Genomic DNA, 22,137 nt, shown 5'->3' with positions numbered 1-22,137 from the left:
TTAAATCCTAGTGAGAGAGTGTGATTCAAGTGTGAGAAAGCTCAAATCGAAGAAGAAGAAGCTTGTTTCGGGTTTTAGCTCGAGCATTAAAGTTGTTCATCTCCTCGTTAGCCTCGTTTTGATTGTTGTGGTAAGCCCTAAACTTGATTACCTTAGTTTAATGTGTTTAAGGGTTAGGGTTTGGGTTAGTATTGCACATAAAACCCATTTGTGAGTAATTTGGGGTTTTGAGTAAGTTTGGGTCATGAAGACCCAAATGGTGACTAACCTAGGGTTTTGAAAGGGTAAATGGTGTAAATGGGTCTTAAAGACCTAAGTAAATACTAATACCCTTATAGTTAATGTTAGTGGGTGTGATTTGGGTTGTGGGTGACCCAAATGGGTGTGTTGACCTAGAAATGGGTCAAATGGGTCTTTGATGACCTAGGTTGTCTTGCATGTATGAAAATGAGTTAACTTTGTGGTTAAAAGTGTGTTAATACCTTAATTGGCTAAAGTTAGGGTTTTGGTGAAGTTAACCATTATTAGGGTTAAAGGTGCAAAATGGGTCGGGATTGTACTTAGGGTCAAAAGACTTTAGATTGTTGAGTGAGTTACTTGACCGACTTGAGTTGTGAATTTATTATGTGCTAAAATGTAATAGGTACGTTACATTGACGTTGCAAGTTCGGTTATCTCACACGAAGACTTTGAGGTGAGTGGAATAATTATATGCGTATGTATATAATGTATCTATTTGTTGTAGCGTGAAAGGTGTAGTGTCGAGGTGTTAAGACACCACGTTTCACGTGAAGAGTGTAGCATCGAGGTGTTAAGATGCCACTCGGGTGTAGCATCGAGGTGTTAAGATGCCACCTAGGAGTGTAGTGTCGAGGTGTTAAGACACCACTCCGTAAAATAATGAGTGTTGCATCGAGGTGTTAAGATGCCACTCGGGGTGATGTGCCGAGGTGTTAAGGTGCCACCCTAGGGGTTAATGGTGCGAGGTGTTAAGTGCCCTAACGGATGTTACGAACACCGATGGCATTTTCGCGAGCGCCGTTCCCTTGTACTATTGGTTAACCATGGTTATTTGTGTTGTAAGCATATTATATTATTCGAGTTACATTTATATGCAGATGTTATGCTAGCTTGGGGGTATTGGTGAATTATAGCTTGTTATTGCGACGATAAGCTAATGTTGTTTGCTAGCATGTTTGCGGTTGTGTAAGTGTATGCAAGTTGGTATAATTATATATGTATTCGTATAATTATTGCATTCACTAAGCTTTGCTTACCCTCTCGTTGTTTACTTTTTTTTATAGGCTCGGGCGTTGACAAGGGTAAGAGCGTTCAATTGGATTAGTGATCTCCCGCTTGTTTTGTTAGGGGATGTCTTTGGGTGTTAGCTTTTGGAGTTCGACCGAGATTGGGTAGTTTAACCCCAAACACCATGCTCTAGTGTCGTTTGGAACTTAAACTTATATTTGGTCGAAACTTTTATTTTAGAACGAAACTCGTAAAATGGGCGATGTGGACCCGTTGATGTAAAACTTGATTTGATGATGAAAATCTCTTAGTTTCACTTATATTGACTTGTGGTAAAAAGGTTTCCGTTTGAAAGTGTCGGGAAGCAGGCTTTCCGCTCGTGTGAGTTGGACCCGTGATCAGTGGCTGGAAGGCCATTGGGACGCCGTCCCAATTGCTTGGACGCCGTCCCAGTTGTTTGAGCTGGACGCCGTCCCAAAACTCTGGACGCCGTCCCACCTTTCTGAGCTGGACGCCGTCCAGGATTCTGGACGCCGTCCAGATGCACTGACATACAAAAAAAAAATTTGGAACGCGTTTTGAGTTTATGAAGTCGGGTTGTTACAAGTGGTATCAGAGCATGGTCTAAGGGATTTAGGTAACTTGAGATAGGCGCCTAGACTTAGACTTTTTGTGTGCGCGTTTATGCGGGACTTGTAGGACTTTGGGTCGGATCGGGATGGTTAGTGCATAGGTTTATGTGAACTAATCATGCGCTAATTGTTGTGTTGTGTTTAGCAATCATCAAGCGATATGGACGTTGTACTAGCGAGTTAACGCGACGTGCTCGCGTAGTAATGACTAGCTACCATCACTACGAGTGCAAATCGTGTCAAACAAGTAATGTACGATGATTGTTGAGCGAGATGGAGTAGTGTGACGTATATGTATGTATATATGTAATCTGTCCTTCCGTTTTGTGGTTTAACCTAATTCGTTTTATAGAATGAAGACGAGAAACGGTCCCGATCATGATAACGGAAGTACAAGCGAGGACGCCGAGTTCTCAACCAAGGTCGAGGCCGTCTTTAAGAAGTTAAAAGCGGATTTTCTTGCGGACGTTCGAAAGGTTTTTCAAGATTCGGTTGATGAGCAAATAACCGATCTAATTAATGAACGAATGAAGGCCACTATCGAAGAGGCCCTTGACGCTAGGAATATCTACCCTCGCGGTGAAGGAGGTGAAGGAAGGCAGGACTTCCACTACAAGAACTTCAAGGATGCTCAACCCCCGATGTTTAATGGGGTGCGGGATCCTTTAAAAAGTACATGTTGGATCTCTGATATTGAGGGAGCTTTCCGTACCGCGGAATGTCCTCCCGAAAAGAAGACGAGGTATGGTTCTAGCATGTTACGCGAAGAAGCTAAGTTGTGGTGGGACGATAAAATCAACTTGTTTGGTGAAGAACAATGTATGGGCTTGACATGGGAGGAGTTCAAGAAAGAATTTTTCAGAGAATACCGAACTTCATCCGATCTCGATAGAATCCGGGACGAGTTGCACCATTTGCAACAAGGTTCCATGGATTTGGTTACCCTCAAGTCTACATTCTTGGCAAAGACTCGTTTTTGCCTGGAATATGTGGGTGATGATCATAAGCTCATGAAGGATTTCTACCGTACACTGAATGATGAGTACAAGGGGAAGATCAGTCGGGGTATGGCTAAGACTTTTGATGAATTGTTTGAGTTGGCTCGGGGTTTTGAGCCGGAGGTTCTAAGAAAGAGTGATTTCATGTTTTCCAAAAGAAAGTTTGAAGGTTTTAGTTACTCTAACGCCTCAAGCAAGAAGAGCAAGAGCAAGAGGGGGGCCGAAAGTGTCAATAGTGCAAAGAAGGGCACTACCGGTGAGTTTTCTTATACGTGCTACAATTGTGGGCAACCGGGTCATATGGCTCGTGAGTGTCCGAAACCACGTTCCGGAAACAAAATCACTTGTTTTAATTGCGGCAAAGAGGGGCATAAGAAGCCGGAGTGTCCCGATTTGCGAAATGATAATGTGAAACGGTTAGAGAAGGTGGCGGGTACGGCTATGGGTCGCAACTATTTGATGACCAATGATGAAGCCAAACAATCGCACGAAGTTGTCTCAGGTACTTACATGGTTAATTCTAATCCGGCAAGGATTCTTTTCGATAGCGGTACAAATTTGTCGTTTGTGTCTCCTAAATTTGTGCCTAAACTTAATAGACCGTTAGCTAAGTTAAGTCGTCCGATAGAAGTCGAAATAGCGGACGGCAAGACGGTGCTAGTGGTTGATGTGTGTGAAAATTGTGATGTTGTTTTTGGTGCCGAAACCTTTAAAATTGATCTTATTCCAATGACCTTGGGCGACTTTGATATTGTCGTTGGTATGGATTGGCTCGATCGTTATAGAGCCGATATTGCATGCCATGATAAGTTTATTCGTGTGAAGACCCTAAGTGGGGGAGAGTTAATTATTCATGGTGATAAGCGAAGGAGACCGGTGCCGATATGCACTTTTGCACGGGCACGTCGTTTTGTTGTTAGTGGTGGCATGGCTTTCCTTGCTCATGTTGTTGATACTCGTAATGAGCCACCACCTATTCGTGAAATTCCGGTTGTTAGTGAATTCGAAGACGTTTTTCCGGACGAATTACCGGGTGTTCCGGCGGAAAGACAAGTTGAGTTTCGTATTGAGTTGGTTCCGGGAGCTACTCCCATTGCTAAAACTCCTTATCGTTTAGCACCAACGAAAATGCAAGAGTTGTTAAATCAAACCCAAGAGTTGCTCGAGAAGGGTTTTATTCGACCGAGTGCTTCGCCATGGGGCGCTCCGGTGTTATTTGTGAAGAAGAAAGATGGTAGTATGCGTATGTGCATTGATTACCGTGAGTTGAATAAAGTGACGATCAAGAATCGTTATCCATTACCTAGGATTGACGATTTATTTGATCAACTTCAAGGTGCAACGTATTTCTCTAAGATCGACCTACGGTCCGGCTATCACCAAATGCGGGTCCGTGAGGAAGACATAGAGAAAACGGCTTTTCGAACGCGTTACGGACATTATGAGTTTGTAGTTATGCCCTTTGGTCTTACGAATGCACCGGCGGCATTCATGGATCTTATGAACCGAGTGTGCCAACCTATGTTGGACAAGTCGGTAATAGTGTTCATTGACGACATACTAGTCTACTCGAAAAGTATGAACGAGCATGAACGTCAATTGCGTGAAGTATTGAAGACGCTACGAAAGGAGAAGTTGTATGCAAAGTTCTCCAAATGTGAATTTTGGCTAAGGGAAGTTCAATTCCTTGGTCATATTGTGAACGAAAACGGTATTCAAGTAGATCCGGGAAAGATCGAGACGGTGAAGAGTTGGGGACGACCGACTATGCCTACGGAAATCCGAAGTTTTCTCGGATTGGCTGGTTATTATCGTCGGTTTATCCAAGATTTTTCTAAGATCGCTTCTTCATTGACGAAATTGACAAGGAAGAATGCGAGATTTGTTTGGGAGAACGAGCAAGAAATTGCTTTTCAATTGTTAAAAGAGAAGTTGTGTCAAGCTCCGGTGTTAGTGTTACCGGAAGGTGTTGAAGACATGGTGGTTTATTGTGATGCTTCCTTAAATGGTCTCGGGTGTGTTCTAATGCAAAGAGGTAAAGTCATCGCTTATGCCTCTCGACAATTAAAGGAACATGAAACGAGGTATCCGACTCATGATCTTGAGTTGGCGGCGGTTGTGCATGCGTTGAAAATTTGGCGCCATTACTTGTATGGTGTCAAGTGTACGATTTATTCGGATCATAAGAGTTTGAAACACCTCTTTAATCAACGAGATTTGAATTATCGCCAACGTAGGTGGATGGATGTGGTGAAAGACTACGATTGTGAGATACTTTATCATCCGGGTAAGGCGAATGTTGTCGCGGATGCGTTGAGTCGAAAGAGTCAACATCCGGCGATAAAAGTGGGGTCGTTACGTTTGATTATTACCAACGATTTTCTTGAAAAGCTTGGTGAGATTCAAATAGAGGCTTATGTTCACAACAAGCATACGGAACGAATCGTGGGCCAATCGGAGTTTATTACTATGGGTCCGCGTGGTTTGTTGTCTTTCCAAGGAAGGGTGTGGGTGCCTAAGATGGGTGATTACCGACGAGTGCTACTTGATGAAGCACATAAGTCAAAATACTCCATTCATCCGGGCGCGACGAAAATGTATCTTGACTTGAAGAAAGATTATTGGTGGCCGGGAATGAAGCGTGATGTTGTGAAGTATGTTGAGCAATGCGTCACGTGTTTGCAAGTAAAAGCCGAACACCAAAAGCCGTATGGTAAATTGCAACCGTTAGAAATTCCGAAATGGAAATGGGAGCACATTACCATGGATTTCATTACAAAGTTACCTAAAACGGCGAGAACCCAATTCGATTCGATTTGGGTTATAGTTGACCGATTGACAGAAAGCGCTTTGTTTCTTCCCATTAGAGAAGCGATATCGTCGGAGACTTTGGCTAAGTTGTTTATCAAGGAAGTGGTCTCGCGACATGGGGTTCCTATATCTATTATTTCGGATCGAGATACCCGTTTTACATCTCGGTTTTGGGAAAAGTTTCATGAAGATATGGGCACGCAATTGAAGTTGAGCACGGCGTATCATCCTCAAACGGACGGTCAAACCGAACGTACGAATCAAACTTTGGAAGATATGTTACGGGCGTGCATCATTGACTTTGGTGGTAGTTGGGATGAGCATTTGCCTTTGGTAGAATTCTCGTACAATAATAGTTATCATACTAGTATCGGGATGCCACCTTATGAAATGCTTTATGGGCGTAGGTGTCGAACTCCCGTTTGTTGGGGAGAAGTGGGTCAAAGAGAGATCGGGAGTACCGATTTGGTTTTAGAGACAAATAGCAAGATCGATTTGATTCGGGAACATTTGAAGAAGGCTCAAGATAGGCAAAAGTCGTATGCCGATAAACGTAGACGAACGATCGAATTTCAAGAAGGCGATATGGTGATGCTTAAGGTTTCGCCATGGAAGGGTATTATTCGATTTCGAAAACGGGGAAAGTTAGCTCCTCGGTTTATTGGGCCATTCAAAGTTTTAGCTCGTGTTGGCGAAGTTGCTTATCGTTTGGAATTACCCGAAGAACTTGCGGGGATCCATAATACATTTCATGTTTCCCACCTCCGTAAGTGTCTTGCGGATGATTCCTCATGGATGCCTTTAGACGAGATCGAGCTAAACAACAAGTTAGAATATGTCGAGGAACCGATTGCTATCCTTGACGAGAAGGTGAAAATGTTGAGGAATAAAGAGGTGAGAACTTTCAAGGTTCAATGGCGGCGAAGTAAAGGTTCCGAGTTCACTTGGGAGCCCAAAGAGTTCGTGTTAGTTTATCTTCCCTCGTGTTATGCGGCTTGGATTGCGAGGTCGCAATCCGGTTCAAGTGGGGGAGAGTTGTAAGATCCTGTTTTCTTTTTGGGTTTGGACGCCGTCCAACAATTTGGGACGCCGTCCCAGATCGAAGACCTGGACGTCGTCCAACAATTTGGGACGCCGTCCCAGATCGAAGACCTGGACGCCGTCCAACATTTTGGGACGCCGTCCAGAATGGCTGGCAGGCATGTCTTTTTGCTTTTAAATATCTTAGATGGGTAAATTGGTAATTTCACTTGGTGGACGAATTAAAGGCCCTAGATCAGTTTGGTTGAGCCTCATTACTCCATTCCTAACCACCAAACTTCATCCACTTAAATCCTAGTGAGAGAGTGTGATTCAAGTGTGAGAAAGCTCAAATCGGAGAAGAAGAAGCTTGTTTCGGGTTTTAGCTCGAGCATTAAAGTTGTTCATCTCCTCGTTAGCCTCGTTTTGATTGTTGTGGTAAGCCCTAAACTTGATTACCTTAGTTTAATGTGTTTAAGGGTTAGGGTTTGGGTTAGTATTGCACATAAAACCCATTTGTGAGTAATTTGGGGTTTTGGGTAAGTTTGGGTCATGAAGACCCAAATGGTGACTAACCTAGGGTTTTGAAAGGGTAAATGGTGTAAATGGGTCTTAAAGACCTAAGTAAATACTAATACCCATATAGTTAATGTTAGTGGGTGTGATTTGGGTTGTGGGTGACCCAAATGGGTGTGTTGACCTAGAAATGGGTCAAATGGGTCTTTGATGACCTAGGTTGTCTTGCATGTATGAAAACGAGTTAACTTTGTGGTTAAAAGTGTGTTAATACCTTAATTGGCTAAAGTTAGGGTTTTGGTGAAGTTAACCATTATTAGGGTTAAAGGTGCAAAATGGGTCGGGATTGCACTTAGGGTCAAAAGACTTTAGATTGTTGAGTGAGTTACTTGACCGACTTGAGTTGTGAATTTATTATGTGCTAAAATGTAATAGGTACGTTACATTGACGTTGCAAGTTCGGTTATCTCACACGAAGACTTTGAGGTGAGTGGAATAATTATATGCGTATGTATATAATGTATCTATTTGTTGTAGCGTGAAAGGTGTAGTGTCGAGGTGTTAAGACACCACGTTTCACGTGAAGAGTGTAGCATCGAGGTGTTAAGATGCCACTCGGGTGTAGCATCGAGGTGTTAAGATGCCACCTAGGAGTGTAGTGTCGAGGTGTTAAGACACCACTCCGTAAAATAATGAGTGTTGCATCGAGGTGTTAAGATGCCACTCGGGGTGATGTGCCGAGGTGCTAAGGTGCCACCCTAGGGGTTAATGGTGCGAGGTGTTAAGTGCCCTAACGGATGTTACGAACACCGATGGCGTTTTCGCGAGCGCCGTTCCCTTGTACTATTGGTTAACCATGGTTATTTGTGTTGTAAGCATATTATATTATTCGAGTTACATTTATATGCGGATGTTATGCTAGCTTGGGGGTATTGGTGAATTATAGCTTGTTATTGCGACGATAAGCTAATGTTGTTTGCTAGCATGTTTGCGGTTGTGTAAGTGTATGCAAGTTGGTATAATTATATATGTATTCGTATAATTATTGCATTCACTAAGCTTTGCTTACCCTATCGTTGTTTACTTTTTTTTATAGGCTCGGGCGTTGACAAGGGTAAGAGCGTTCAATTGGATTAGTGATCTCCCGCTTGTTTTGTTAGGGGATGCCTTTGGGTGTTAGCTTTTGGAGTTCGACCGAGATTGGGTAGTTTAACCCCAAACACCATGCTCTAGTGTCGTTTGGAACTTAAACTTATATTTGGTCGAAACTTTTATTTTAGAACGAAACTCGTAAAATGGGCGATGTGGACCCGTTGATGTAAAACTTGATTTGATGATGAAAATCTCTTAGTTTCACTTATATTGACTTGTGGTAAAAAGGTTTCCGTTTGAAAGTGTCGGGAAGCGGGTTTTCCGCTCGTGTGAGTTGGACCCGTGATCAGTGGCTGGAAGGCCATTGGGACGCCGTCCCAATTGCTTGGACGCCGTCCCAGTTGTTTGAGCTGGACGCCGTCCCAAAACTCTGGACGCCGTCCCACCTTTCTGAGCTGGACGCCGTCCAGATGCACTGACATACAAAAATTTTTTTTGGAACGCGTTTTGAGTTTATGAAGTCGGGTTGTTACATAATCACTTCCATTCTCTCCCAATTGTAAGTCTGTTGTTCAATTTTAGTACAATTCATTATTACAAGACTTTTCTCCAATTTTAGGTCTTAAGATTCGAATTGAAGTTTAATACAGATCTGTAATATTGATCCAAGTTAAACTTTAACTGTTGTATCATATTTTTTGATAATATTTTTGAGTAACTATAATTAATCATTGTAACAGGTTAGGGATGGATTATTTGCTGTAATTTATGGCTTAAGATTGAATCTTTAATATTGATTTGGGTGTTAGGGTTTTATTTGTTTTTAGTTTGGACCTCTACATATATACACTGTATACGATGTTTCAGACTTCAAATATCAATGTTGTACACTATATCAATTCTCTACATATATACATTGTACACTGTATACGATGTTTCAAATACTAATTTTTTTGTATTATTAGTTTTTGTGCTTTGTTAGTTTGATTTGGTACTTTTAGAATTTTATTTGTTAGGTTTAGATTTTTATTTAGTATGTTTACTTGGTGTTTGTTGCAGATTAGGATGGTGGTTTTGTTGGTGGAATTTCGTGAAAGACGTTAGCTACATTTGAGGTAAATTCATCTTGAATTTTATGAATGTATATGTTGGTAGGCTCTTAAAATTTTTAACTTGAGTTCGATTAACATGTCCAATTGAGTATGGCTTTTGTCAAAATATGTTTTCTCTTGGATTCTTCATTCGTGTAGCAGGTGTTAGTCATTTTACTGGCAACGAAGTTGATGTCGGAAGAGGTAAGTTTTATTCCTACAATCATTGTTTTTTTACAATCTGCTCTAGGATTTTATGTTTGTCGTACTCCGTATTGTGTAAGGGTTTTGAAATTACTTAGATGATTGAATACATAAAACTAAAAGTTTAGGCTTATTTGATGTTCTGTAATTCAGGGCATGATGTGTTATTTAATTGAATTGAATTTAAGTTTTTTTTTTCTTTTTAATTCGAATTGAATTTAAACTATTTAATTACAAATTATTAGTTTACCAATTTGTGACATCAGAGGGTCCATTAAGTATCTTAAGTACAACCATCATGCCTATATGTTTGTAATAGGATCTCTAAAATCAAATGAGCTTGATAAGAGTTAATGACTTTTGAACGAAAAACGGACATTTATGGGTTGTATATTTAGTGAGTTTCAGCGATACACATATATGATGCAGTAACATTGTTAAAAGAAAGAGTGAAGGTAGTGGCTACAAAGATTTACCCTCTCATCCATTACAAGAAAATTTGACACTATGATTAAGAAGTGGGATGATCCTTTGTAATATCACAATGTGATTAATAATATTCAACCATAAGTTGTATCTAAGGTAATAAAAGCTTCCCTTTTTCCTTCTTGATCTTAATCAGTTTATGAAATTATGCAACAACTTAAATACTGAACAAATAATTATATCTGTTGATTATCTTAATCATAATGCTCATGATTGTTCATTTCTTACACATCATGGAGGTTCATAGTATAATGATGCTTTGATTGTTCATTTCTCACCAAGACGGTTTGAATCATTTATAATAAGTGTTTTACTTCTCTCTGTTTTCAGTTCCCTTAAATGTAGTTACGATGTTAGGGATTGAAGACGAGTCACTAAAGAGGTTTGTGCTATCACCTTTCTTTTTAAAATATGCTTATTTAGCTGTTTTATTTTATGATGGGAGTTTAACGTGTATGTATCCAAAGTCTAAATATGAGTTTTTTATATTGTAATGTTAAAATGGATCAATGGGTGCATACATATATGGGTTTAAGCATTTTTTGGTGTTTCTTTTGGAATTTCACAAAGAAACAAATGCAGATAGTTCTAACATATATGAGTTTTTGATATTGTTAGCTTACAATTTTTTTTATATGATATCAGCTTATTAATCCTTATCCTTACACATTTGTATTCCATGTCCACAAATCAAGTGAGGTCTGTATTATTTGTATAGGGTAATGGGTTTCTTGATTTATTTTGGGTTTGATTAACTTTGGGTTTACTTTTTTTTTTATGATGGTGTGGAGTAATGATGATAACTTTGGGTTTAGGTGGTTTTGAGTAACTGCACATTTGAAGATAGCAAACGATAATAACAACATTTTTTCGAGCAATTATTCCAATAAATAAAATATGCAGCAATTGTTTAAAAGGCAAAATGTGTTTAGGTAACTTTTATATGGTTCTAATCGTAGATCTATTTGTTTAATAGAAGTTTAAGTGCATATCAATGGCTCTGTTTTACGAGTAATATATTATCTTTGATTTGGTATTTTTTTTCTTCTCTTAAATGTATTTCTGTAGTAATTTTTATGTTGGTTTGGGCGAGTTTAAGTACAATGTAAAATATTTTCGTGTGTGCTCTTTTATTCGAGGTTTGTGTATTTGAGTTAAGCTTTGTTAGTTCTGAATGAGACAGTTACATATGCATGGCAAGTGTTTTATAAAATGTCTTAGTGAAAGTTGTATTTTATTTTCAGAGAATGACAATAACTTATTAGCACTATTGGTGAGTTTTTTTTTCTTTACATGACAACCGTCAGTTTTTCAAGTTGTTTAATTTTTTAATATGTAGGTTGCTATGTTGAGATTGAGGAAGGTATTGTCACACAGATTGTTACCACTCATGTGTTCCAGCAATTTATCTTAAGAATTGGATTCTTAACTAAGTGAATATGTCATCCAACAAATACACTACGATCAATAAGCCCGAGGTATATTTCCTAGCATACTTTGCGTATAATTTTATTTTGTTTCGTAAATGTTAGCTTCTACAATTGTAAAGGGTTGTTTGGATGCTTTGGATACTGCTGGAAAAAGTACAGAAAGTGGTGGGAAGAAGAAAAGGAATGCACAATTGAGGGTATTTAATTTGGGGAATGCTTCATCGGTTCTTGTGTCTGATCTTATGAGTATGTGAAGCTGGAGAAATGGGTTGCATAGTGAGAGTTCGATAGAATTTTCAAGTGTTTTCATGTTGGTATTCGTCAACTATAATTAGTTACTATCTTCATTAGTTGGTATTCAAAGGTATGTAAAGTTAGTTACTATTGTCATATATCTTATGTTTCCTTACCTTCATTTGGTACTTGGCATATCTTCATTTGGTAGTTGGCATTTTAGTGTTGGTTTGAGCTTTGTAATTAGTCATAATGACTAAGCTAACCGGAAAATGGATAAATAGTTCGTGTTTAGATGCATGTTCATTTTCTTATAATGAGATTTAGGTTGCTGACATGCAGGAGAATACGAGATGATGGTGGTACCGTCATGCAAGGTAAATGTTGACGCAGTTCAATCATGAGGTTGATGTTTAGTATAGATATGAGACTTGTGGCTACGACCATCTCAGGAAGTTCAGAATTGTAATTCATGGATTGTGTGGACAGTGGCGTGGCTCTATCGCATATGAAACTCCATTAAACACAAAGCTTAAATCATATATTTGTACATAATTGAAAATACATTTGATCATATATTTGTACATACTTGAAAATACATTTTATTTTAGCAGATTATTATCATGTTACTTTCAAAAAGTAATGATAATATATATTTATTTAATGTGAGGTGTAGCAATTTGATTTACTCTTTACGTATTTTCATGTTAAAAAAGAAACATATATAGACTTCCATTCTAATAACTTAGTTCTGAACATTGCTATATTGACCCGTTTTAGTCTCTTAATAACACACAGTTTGAAAGGAGGTGTCATGTTGAGTAAAGGAGGTGCTATGTTGTTACTTAATGTCATTGTTTTTTAATGTGTTGAAAGGAGATACTTATCATATTTACAAATACATTGTGTTTATATATATATATATATATATATATATATATATATATATATATATATATATATGTCGATTTAATAACGTTTATCAATTATAAAACACTATTCATCAATTTTCGTTTAACAAACCCGTGTTACCACGGGTCCTTGAACTAGTTGCTAGTTATTACATCCATCTAAAAAAGAATTAAATGTGTTTTCAGTAAAATTTTTGGTGAATATTAAAAAAAATCCTACTCCGTAGTATTTAGGTGTACTATTTCTTGTTGACCCATAATACAGCCCTTTAGCCCAGTTATCAACCATCCATACCAAAAACACAAGGCCCATATAACAAACATCTATCCATATAATCATCAACAAACCTAACACAAACAAAAACTAGGGTTTACAATCTTCTTCTTCTTCTTCTTCAACGCAGTCATTTGTTGCAGCCAAAATGGTGAAAGGACGCCAAGGAGAACGTGTCAGGTACATCTCAAAACCCTAATATCTTCATCAACACTATCTCCTTTTATTAATAAAATTTATTAAATTTCATTTCAGACTTTACACAAGAGGAACTGTTCTCGGTTACAAGAGGTAAAATTTGATTCATGATGCATATATTTTTTTATATATATATATATTGGTATATATGTATACACGAGTACTGAATTTGATTGATTACGATTTAATTGATTAGGTCAAAGTCAAACCAGTATCCAAACACATCATTGGTTCAAATTGAAGGAGTGAACACAAAGGAAGAAGTATCATGGTACCAAGGGAAACGTATGGCGTATATCTACAAGGCTAAAGTGAAAAGGAATGGATCACATTACAGGTGTATTTGGGGTAAAATTACTAGGCCTCATGGTAACACTGGTGTTGTTAGGGCTAAGTTTACCACTAACCTTCCTCCTAAATCCATGGTAATTTTGATTTTTGAAACTTTGAATATGATTGAATGTTGCAGTATTTTGCTTCTGTTTGATTGTGCATTATATATGTGGAAAGTAATTTAAAGTAAATGAATGTTGATTTGTTTGTAGGGAGCTAGAGTTAGGGTGTTCATGTATCCAAGCAACATCTGAGGTAATATCTATTATCTGATTGTGTATAATTTGATAATTGTTTTGGTTATTTTCTTTTTTGATGGGGTATACATGGTTGAATATTGCTACTGTGTATCTAATTTTTGAACACTTGCTCCTAAAAGTATTGATGAGACTGTAATCTTTCAAATGCCAAAAATGCACACTTTGAAGTGTTTGGATACTTATTGCCCTTTAGCTTGTTTGTTAATTATATATGTAAGTGTTTGTTGATTTGTTCGGCAGTTAATTCAGAAATCTGTTGTAGGCACTTACTGCATTTATATGATTTTGAATCGCTTTTGAACATTTGTTGTAGTTTGTAGCTGAAAGAAGAAGGGAGACATTGCTGGTGCTTAAATGGGTTTTTATTACAGTTTTGTGATCTTTACTTTTTGTTTTATTGAATCGTTAGTAGAGCAACGAGTTTATGTAGCAGGATTATTCTTACTAATGTTACAAATCCTCTTTTAGAATGAATTTTAATTTTAATTATTGATACTTTAGTTAAATGAGCAGTCATTGGAATGAATCTTTGGAATGTGTTTGTTCTATTATATGCGTCACATTTTATTCAAATCAACTCAAAAAGATTTAGCTAATGGTTGTGATTTGTGAATTTTGCTTGAAGATTGTTTTTAACGCATATAAGTTTCGGAGATACTTTCCGTCATCTGTTACAAGCTTTGCTTATTCATGGAGTTGTATTTAGTACGTATAATAAGTTTGATTATCCACCATTAGTCAGGTATGTGGGTTAGCTTGGATTACTTAGTGTTGCACACCTAGGAGGGCTTTGCGCTTTGGGATGTGGTGGACCCATTCAAGGGGGCTCGCCACTAGCTGCCAGGATTTTGTTTGGGTTAAAAGTTGTTCGTTTCGGTTTGTTATATTCTCATTTGTTCTACCTGAAAATCTGTTCAGCAATTCATAATTAAGCCAGCTTGAATTGTCGATCCATGGCTAGTTTCAGCCCGTAACTTGATTCATCGTATAAAGTTGTCACAGACTTTTCTTCATCTTACATGGAACTCCTGATTTTAACAATGGGTGAAACTTTTTGAGAGTTGTAAGTTTTTGTTAAGGTGATTACAAATAAAAAAATGATACTTTAACATGATCGAAGGCTTTTATGTCAAGTACAAGTTATGTTAAGAGTATTACTTGGGATTTTTAAAAAGGTTTAGCTTTTCGTCTATATACATCAAGCGGGAGACACTCCTTCGATAGAAAGATAGGGCACACTCTGACCATCATAAATTTCTGCACTTTTTTTTGTATTAATATTGATTATGTAATTGCCATTTACAAACATAATTCATTTGAGGGTAAATCTGACATTTGAGTATAACCGAGTTTGAATATTTTAAAACGTAGCGATACTTAAAACTGTATAATGTATATCGTTATAACCATATTCAAAGATTAGTAAACTCTAGAGTAAATAATATCATTTGGAACAAGTGGACGGGAAATTTGTTTCCTTTTCCTTCCGCACCTTTTCCTCGAAATGAGAAAGAAGATGGTACACTTGAATTGTATTATTTAAGTGCTTATTGCTTGCCAAAAATCCTACTTCTACAATTGGTAGGTCACCGGGTTATTCAAATAAGTCGTGTTTTCCGTGGTTTTCCCATGTTACAACTTCCGTACCAATTCGGTCGATCCGGAATGGATCGGTTAAACATTCTATTAGGGAGCCTGGTCTTGACTTTTCTGTGTGGTATTCATTCTCGTTCGGCTCTTGGAATCACATCCAGCAGTGGTGGGAACAGCTCGCAAAATCCAACCACTTCACCTACTTCATTGCCCCCAACCCTTTAGTTTGGATTTGTTGGTCTCTTGGTCCTTTCTGTTGTGTGCTGTTTTCGGTTATTGTGATGTTTATTTTGATTGTTATGTTTGTGGTATGGTTTGTAGTTCATTTTGTCTAGGTTGTTGTTATTCTGTTGGTCTGGTTTTGCGGTTGGGTGAGGCTCGTTTGTAGATAGCGTTTGGTTTGTTAGGTTTGTTTAGTTGAGGTTTTCGTTGTTCAATTTTTAGTCTCGAGCCTCGCCGCTTCCTCTCTTATATTTTGTTTTGATAGGGGTCTTTTATTTCTTAATGAAAGTTACTTTAGTTATCTATTTAAGTTCGTAGTTTTGAAGAAAAAAGAAATAATAATAAAATTGGAATTGAGATGCAATAGTGAAGAGCACTCTCAATAGTCACCAAATAAAACGTAATTTGATTTGATTTCATGACAGGCTGTTGAACTTATTATATTTGGTTAAAAAAGGTATAAAAATGGTGAAACATGTAACTAATGAAGCATAAAGTACACGTATACGATATTCCAACATGCATGTGCACATGAAGTTAGGCCCTTAGTGATGGAAAAATTCGTATTTTCCATTCGAGGATATAAAATTGATGGACGATTTCATACACAAACACATGAATAAAGTTCACAATTGAGTGAACTTCTAGGAAACAACCTTTAACAACTACTAATTTGATAATTCAAACGCACTTTATAATTTGACTAGTATTCGTACACTAATAAAAATTCTTTTACACAAATAAATATACTTCTTCCATCACAAAAATATTGTCCCATAAATTCTTATTTAATGTAACATATTTTCCGTATTTGATCAATGTCATGTATGAGCATATATTCAAGGTAAGTTTGATAAATTTATCTAAGAATTGAATGATTGAAAGTTATAAATGAAACGTTTAATAATATTTAATAGTTAATTGTTGCAATTGTACAACTATATTGAGACTAAAATAAATAGTAATGTGTAGAACGGAATGGATTGTATGTTTTTACTAGGAAGTTCAATAAGAGCACTGGGAGTGGTGACTGAGGTCACTTGGTATGTCAGGTCTGACTTGCTGAGTCAGAAAAAGTGGAGAGTGGTGACCTATGTCAGTTGAGCATGTCAGTTTATATTTTTATTATTATTTTTATGATTTTAAAAATAACATAAATGAATATAATTATAAAAATTAACATAAATAGAAATAACTTCCTTTAAAATAAAAATAAAACATTACAATTCCTATATATAAAAAAAGACTACAATTCCTAAATAAATAAAAAACATTACAATTCCTATTTATTAAGAACCAATACGAAATGATTCAATTTCTACTTCGAAGCTTGGCCCGAATCGCCGCTTTCTTCGCTTGAAGAACCAATGCATCTTCTTCATCCATTCCCGCGGTAGACATTTGTAGTATTTTCAAATCAAAGTAACTAGTCATTGAATCAAAAGTGCTGCTTGCACTTTCATCAAACGAGGATCTTGCGGAAGCGGCGGAGCTCGAAGACGTCTTTTGTGATTTTGATTTTCTTGATTTTTCGGGAGGTCGTTGTGTTGCATCCTCCCCATATAGCTCCGCATTTGGATTCTCTTCCGGTTTCTCCGGTTCCTCATCAAGATTACCATCATCCAAACTAACACAATCACGTTTGGTTGTTTTTAAATGGAGTCGGGTTGTTCCACTTTTGCTTGTCTTTTAGGAATTCCCAAGCTAGGTAATTGTTAAACCTCTTAAACGTCTCCACCTTGTATTGTGCATCACAACGTTCCTTGAAATTTACATCACCCTCGCCACTACGTGGAACTCGTTTGAGACGACTCACGATTCCACCATACTTTCTGCAACATTCATTCATTTTTGTCCATTTGGAGGTCAACATATCCTTTGTTCGTTTGTAAGGTGGACCCCTAGAATGGTACTCATTCATAACCACGTTCCAAAACGAAGATGACTTTTGATCAATGCCTTGGAGCTTCTTCAAAAGAGATGACGGATACAAAGCGGTTGGATCTTCAGAAGCCGCAATCCATGATTGAGCTAAACGTAGCTCATCTTCGGGTTCCCACAAGTACTCAGTTCGTCTTCTAGGTTGAGACGAATCGACGCAACTTCTTTTCCTTTAGCCTTTGCTCTCGACTTGCGTTTGGTGCTTGTGGTGTTTGTTGTGTTTGTTGAACTTGTGTTTGTTGTGTTTGTGGAACTTGTGATTGTTGTTGTTGTTGTTGCCACACCATAAACGTTTGCATTTGCTCGGGAGACATTTGTGGAAATGATTGTTCTGAATTTGGCAAAATTCGAAAAATCGAGATTAGCCTCACCACCACCACTAGCCGAGCCTTGAGCCGATCCGGGTGAATAGGGTGAGAGTGGACTCCATTGTGAATTGAGATAATATTGGTTATTTGACATTTTTTTTGTTTGTGAATGAGATTTGTGTTTGTGAATGAGATTTGAGTTTGTGTTTGTGGTTGTGGTTGTGTATGTGTTGTGTATATGTAGAAAGTAAAAAAGAAAAAAAAAAAAAAAAAAAAAAAAACCCCAACGGTTACTTCCAACGGTTACTTCTATTTTTTTATTATTATTTTTTATTAACTGTTGCGACTTCCTTCTCATTAGAGACTGACATGGTGGCGACGAGCACAAGTGACCGGATGGGGGAGTAGGCCGACTAGCGACGAGGAGCCCGACGAGGTAAGTGACCTCGCCCACTCCCACTGTTCTAAGAGTTCCACCCTCAGTTTAGAACGAAGCTGATTATTTATAAAATATCAATCGCATGTATAATTAAAATTAGGACAAGTTAAATCATAGCCTTCAATTTAATGGTTATATATATATATATATATATATATATATATATATATATATATATATATATATATATATATATATATATACATATACATATATATATATATATTTAACATCAAAATTTTATTAATAAACTAACCTTCTAGCAAGCAGCTAGAAGGCCAACAACCAAGTCATTACAATGGCTTTACAAGCAAATCGTTCCAAGATAACTTACATTTGCCTCTACTAGAATACCACAAAAAAGAAAAACTTCAAATAGCATCAAACAAACAATCCTTCTTCATACAATCGTCGGGGAACACAACAGTGTTTTTGAACCTCCAAAGGATCCAAAGCAAGGCCGCCACAATCGAGTACAATTTATTATTCATGACTTCATTCGTTATCCAGACATCGAACCAAACTGAGAACTCGGACCAAGATTTGAAGCTTGACATTTGTATATTCAACCATATCCTGCATTTACGCCAAATATCCATCGTGAGATCACACTCAAAAAAAATGTGATCGACACTTTCTATCCCCCATGAGCAGCCCACGCAACTTTTGTCCGCAATTGCTACCCCACGACGTTCAAGATTAACCTTTGTCGGAAGTCTATTTAACGCCACACGCCAAATATTTATTGTTTTTTTTTTTATTTAATGTCAAGTGATTTAATTATGAAGTGTTTATTTTCTTTATTAAAATGTACTTTCTGTAACTATATGTATGAATATATTTATATTTATTTATAGACATAATGAGTTTTATATTTGAGATATTATCATATATGGAAGGGTTAACCTTGCCTAACATTTTCGCTATATAATATTTGGAAGTCAAGGCTTATAATTTATAAATTCTATGTGACAACTGGACAAGTAAGAACCATGATCTTATATCGTCGTATGTCTTTGACATAAATAGCCCGTTATTATTTTTAGAGGGTTCACTATTTGTCACATCATATGATTATGATATTGTTCTAATAATAATAACCCCTTAATCTAATTCTAATTAAATCTAATTATTTAAGCATAGATTAGATCTAATGGATTCGGCCTACACTTATTAACAAAAGTAAGATGTTCAAGAGTCTTTCGAGTTCTAATTTTTCAGTCCGGTGTACCGTGAATAACCTCATTGTAAGATGAAGATTTCAATATGGGTGGTTAAACGTCGACCCACCATCATCAGGTTGGCCGGTATCAATGCCCCAAGGGATGGTATTAGAGTTTATGTTCATGGAATGTTACCTGTAACCGTTAGCGCAGCTCTAAGCTGTTTAGAAATCTGGTAGCGCGGGTTGAATTCTTGAAGATGAAGATGATGATGGAAAATAGATGTGTAGTATATTAAGTACCTAAATCTTGCCTTATTGTAAGGCCTTGAGACCTTTTTTTATAGCTAAGCTTTTTTGTCTTTTAGTGACATGTAATAGGATAAGTGGAACATTCTCCTTTCTAAGTTGTATCACCATGTCCTTAAAGCTGTAAAAGCAAAGATGGCCTCTCGTACGATCTGCCAGCTGTCTTTACCGCTATCTGACTGCTACCTAGCGTAGGGATCGTGTCAACCATCTGCAATGTCTTTTGCCACGTTGTGTACTGTATGTACTTGTCGTCCGCTTATAATGTGCTAATAGTGTTGCGCCATCAGTGCATTTAACTTGGTGCAATACACATGCGCGGAAATGTGACGTACACGAATAGGGTGGTTGTTTACGTCGACGTCATTATTGGTCATATTTAGTTTGGTCAAGCCGTTGACCGAACCATGACAGACACGTGCATAGCACGTGTGATCCGTTATACAAAGCGTGCAAGTATCCGTATCATTACTAATCTTTTTCATTAATTACTGATATGATATTGTTGTAACAAGAATAGCCTCTTAAACAAACGTGTTCAATCTCAACTGTTAGATACTAATATTTAATATGATAATTTAATTATTTACTTGGATAATGATGTCTTATTTTATTCTTTAGTCATTAATTCAAATTTTAACTATTAATTTGATTTTTTAACCATTAATTTAGTAATGCAAATAAAAATTAATTTATTATTGTTAATACTAATTAATATTATTTTATTATCAATTTATGATTATTATTAATTGTTATTATTAATTAATTATAAACCGTGCAGAACTTAAACGTGTGTTAATATTAAATTGTATATATATATATATATTTTAAAGAAATGTATATGAATAAAGTATAAACGAACTTGAAATTGATCGTTGTTATTATTAGTCATGTAACTGATTACGATATAAAATAATAAGTAAAATAAATCATGAAAATAATTTAAATTTTAGCTAAAAATATAAAATGCTTATGGTGTTGGGCGAGATTGATAAATGCTACTACATGTTATCGTAAATATGTTAAAGTAGTATTGTATGACGACTTTGATGATCGTGAGTTATATATTAAAGTGTGTAAGTTTATTATAAAATTCAATTATATAAGTTGTTGTTAAGTGTATATGACGGACGTGAGTCATGAATCAATCATGATTCATGAGTTGATTTTACCTGCAGCAAGTATGATATATTCATGACCTATCAACAGATAACGATTATGTATGAATCAGTTATGAATATAATCAGTTAAGTTATCAAATTTATATCATATATTTAATTTTAAAATTTAATTTAATATATTAAAATATTAAATAGATATGATATACTAAATATAATGATGTATATCAAATATAATATATAATAAATTATAAAATTTGAGTTTGTTCGTAAGACTTAATTTATTCATTACGTATATTACGATCAATTTACTTATCATGTGGACAGGAATATTCATTTGAATCCTTAATTTAAGTTGAGATCTAAGGAATAAATTTCAGCCCTTAGATCAACTGCAGATGATTCTCATCACCTTCAAATTGTGGGGATCTGCAACAGTACGTTCATGTTCTTCATCACCTTCAAATTGTGATAATTCTTACAATAAAGTGTGCTGAAATACATGATCTATATCATAATCCTAAACCTTGTTCATCATTAAATTGAATCATCAACAACATATTTGAAGCTATTTGATTTGTGTTCTTCGTTCTTTAAAAAGTCAACACGATTAGGTCTTCGGATCAATTAGGAACGCTTTTAGGAAATGTGAAAATGTAGAAGTGTTTACAATCTCATCGTGAATCTATTTGCAAAATCTCAGTTCCTAAATCGAAGAAACTGTGATGGCCCCGTCAAGTACCCTTAACGGCTCCGTCACTTGGTCCCACAGCTTGATCGAACTTTAAATGAATTTATTAAACAACATTGCATTCTTTATTCAAAAAGTTTCCCAAAAAGGAAATTTACCAAAATATGTAGTTTAAACAACCTAACAAACTAAAATAACCAAAGTTGACATAAAACATTGTCAACTAAATACTCACAATTTAATAAACCAGAAGAGAATACAAGTTCAATGTTTCATAAAATGTTTAACAAAATCTGCCCAACTGCATGCAGACCCTCTAACACAGCGGAAGCCCAAACAAATCAAGTACCTGTGAAAACATGGGAGTAAACTGTCAACAAAAATGTTGAGTGAATTATAGGTTTAAATAAACGTATAAACTTTAGACCACAAGATTTAAAAATGTTAGAAAATATTAAACTATTATTTCATTAATCCATGAGTCACCTGGTAACCACTTAACCAATTCCACCCTTACCAAAACACAATATACACTGAACAGGTGTATCTTCAAATAATTACGAAGTACTAATACATTCCGATTATAAATTGCTAGCGCGACTAGCTCGAAATGGGG

At 36.5% G+C, this 22,137-nt stretch overlaps 1 protein-coding gene across 1 annotated transcript; it reads left to right on the top strand.

Annotated features, from left to right (window-relative positions):
• Nucleotides 1–13,002: 13,002 nt before the first annotated feature.
• On the top strand, nt 13,003–14,238 carry LOC139893513 (large ribosomal subunit protein eL33w). Its single transcript, XM_071876678.1, has 5 exons — nt 13,003–13,127; nt 13,203–13,238; nt 13,342–13,570; nt 13,691–13,733; nt 14,052–14,238. The coding sequence occupies exons 1-4, from the start codon at nt 13,096–13,098 to the stop codon at nt 13,730–13,732; spliced, it is 339 nt and encodes a 112-aa protein (XP_071732779.1). The 5' UTR covers nt 13,003–13,095; the 3' UTR covers nt 13,733; nt 14,052–14,238.
• The last annotated feature ends 7,899 nt before the right edge of the window (nt 14,239–22,137 follow it).

Source organism: Rutidosis leptorrhynchoides, chromosome 2 (genome assembly GCF_046630445.1).
Source record: "Rutidosis leptorrhynchoides isolate AG116_Rl617_1_P2 chromosome 2, CSIRO_AGI_Rlap_v1, whole genome shotgun sequence".
Taxonomy (NCBI): Eukaryota; Viridiplantae; Streptophyta; class Magnoliopsida; order Asterales; family Asteraceae; genus Rutidosis; species Rutidosis leptorrhynchoides.
The sequence above is the reverse complement of the archived record's forward strand: the minus strand, read 5'-3'. Positions and strand labels throughout refer to the sequence as shown.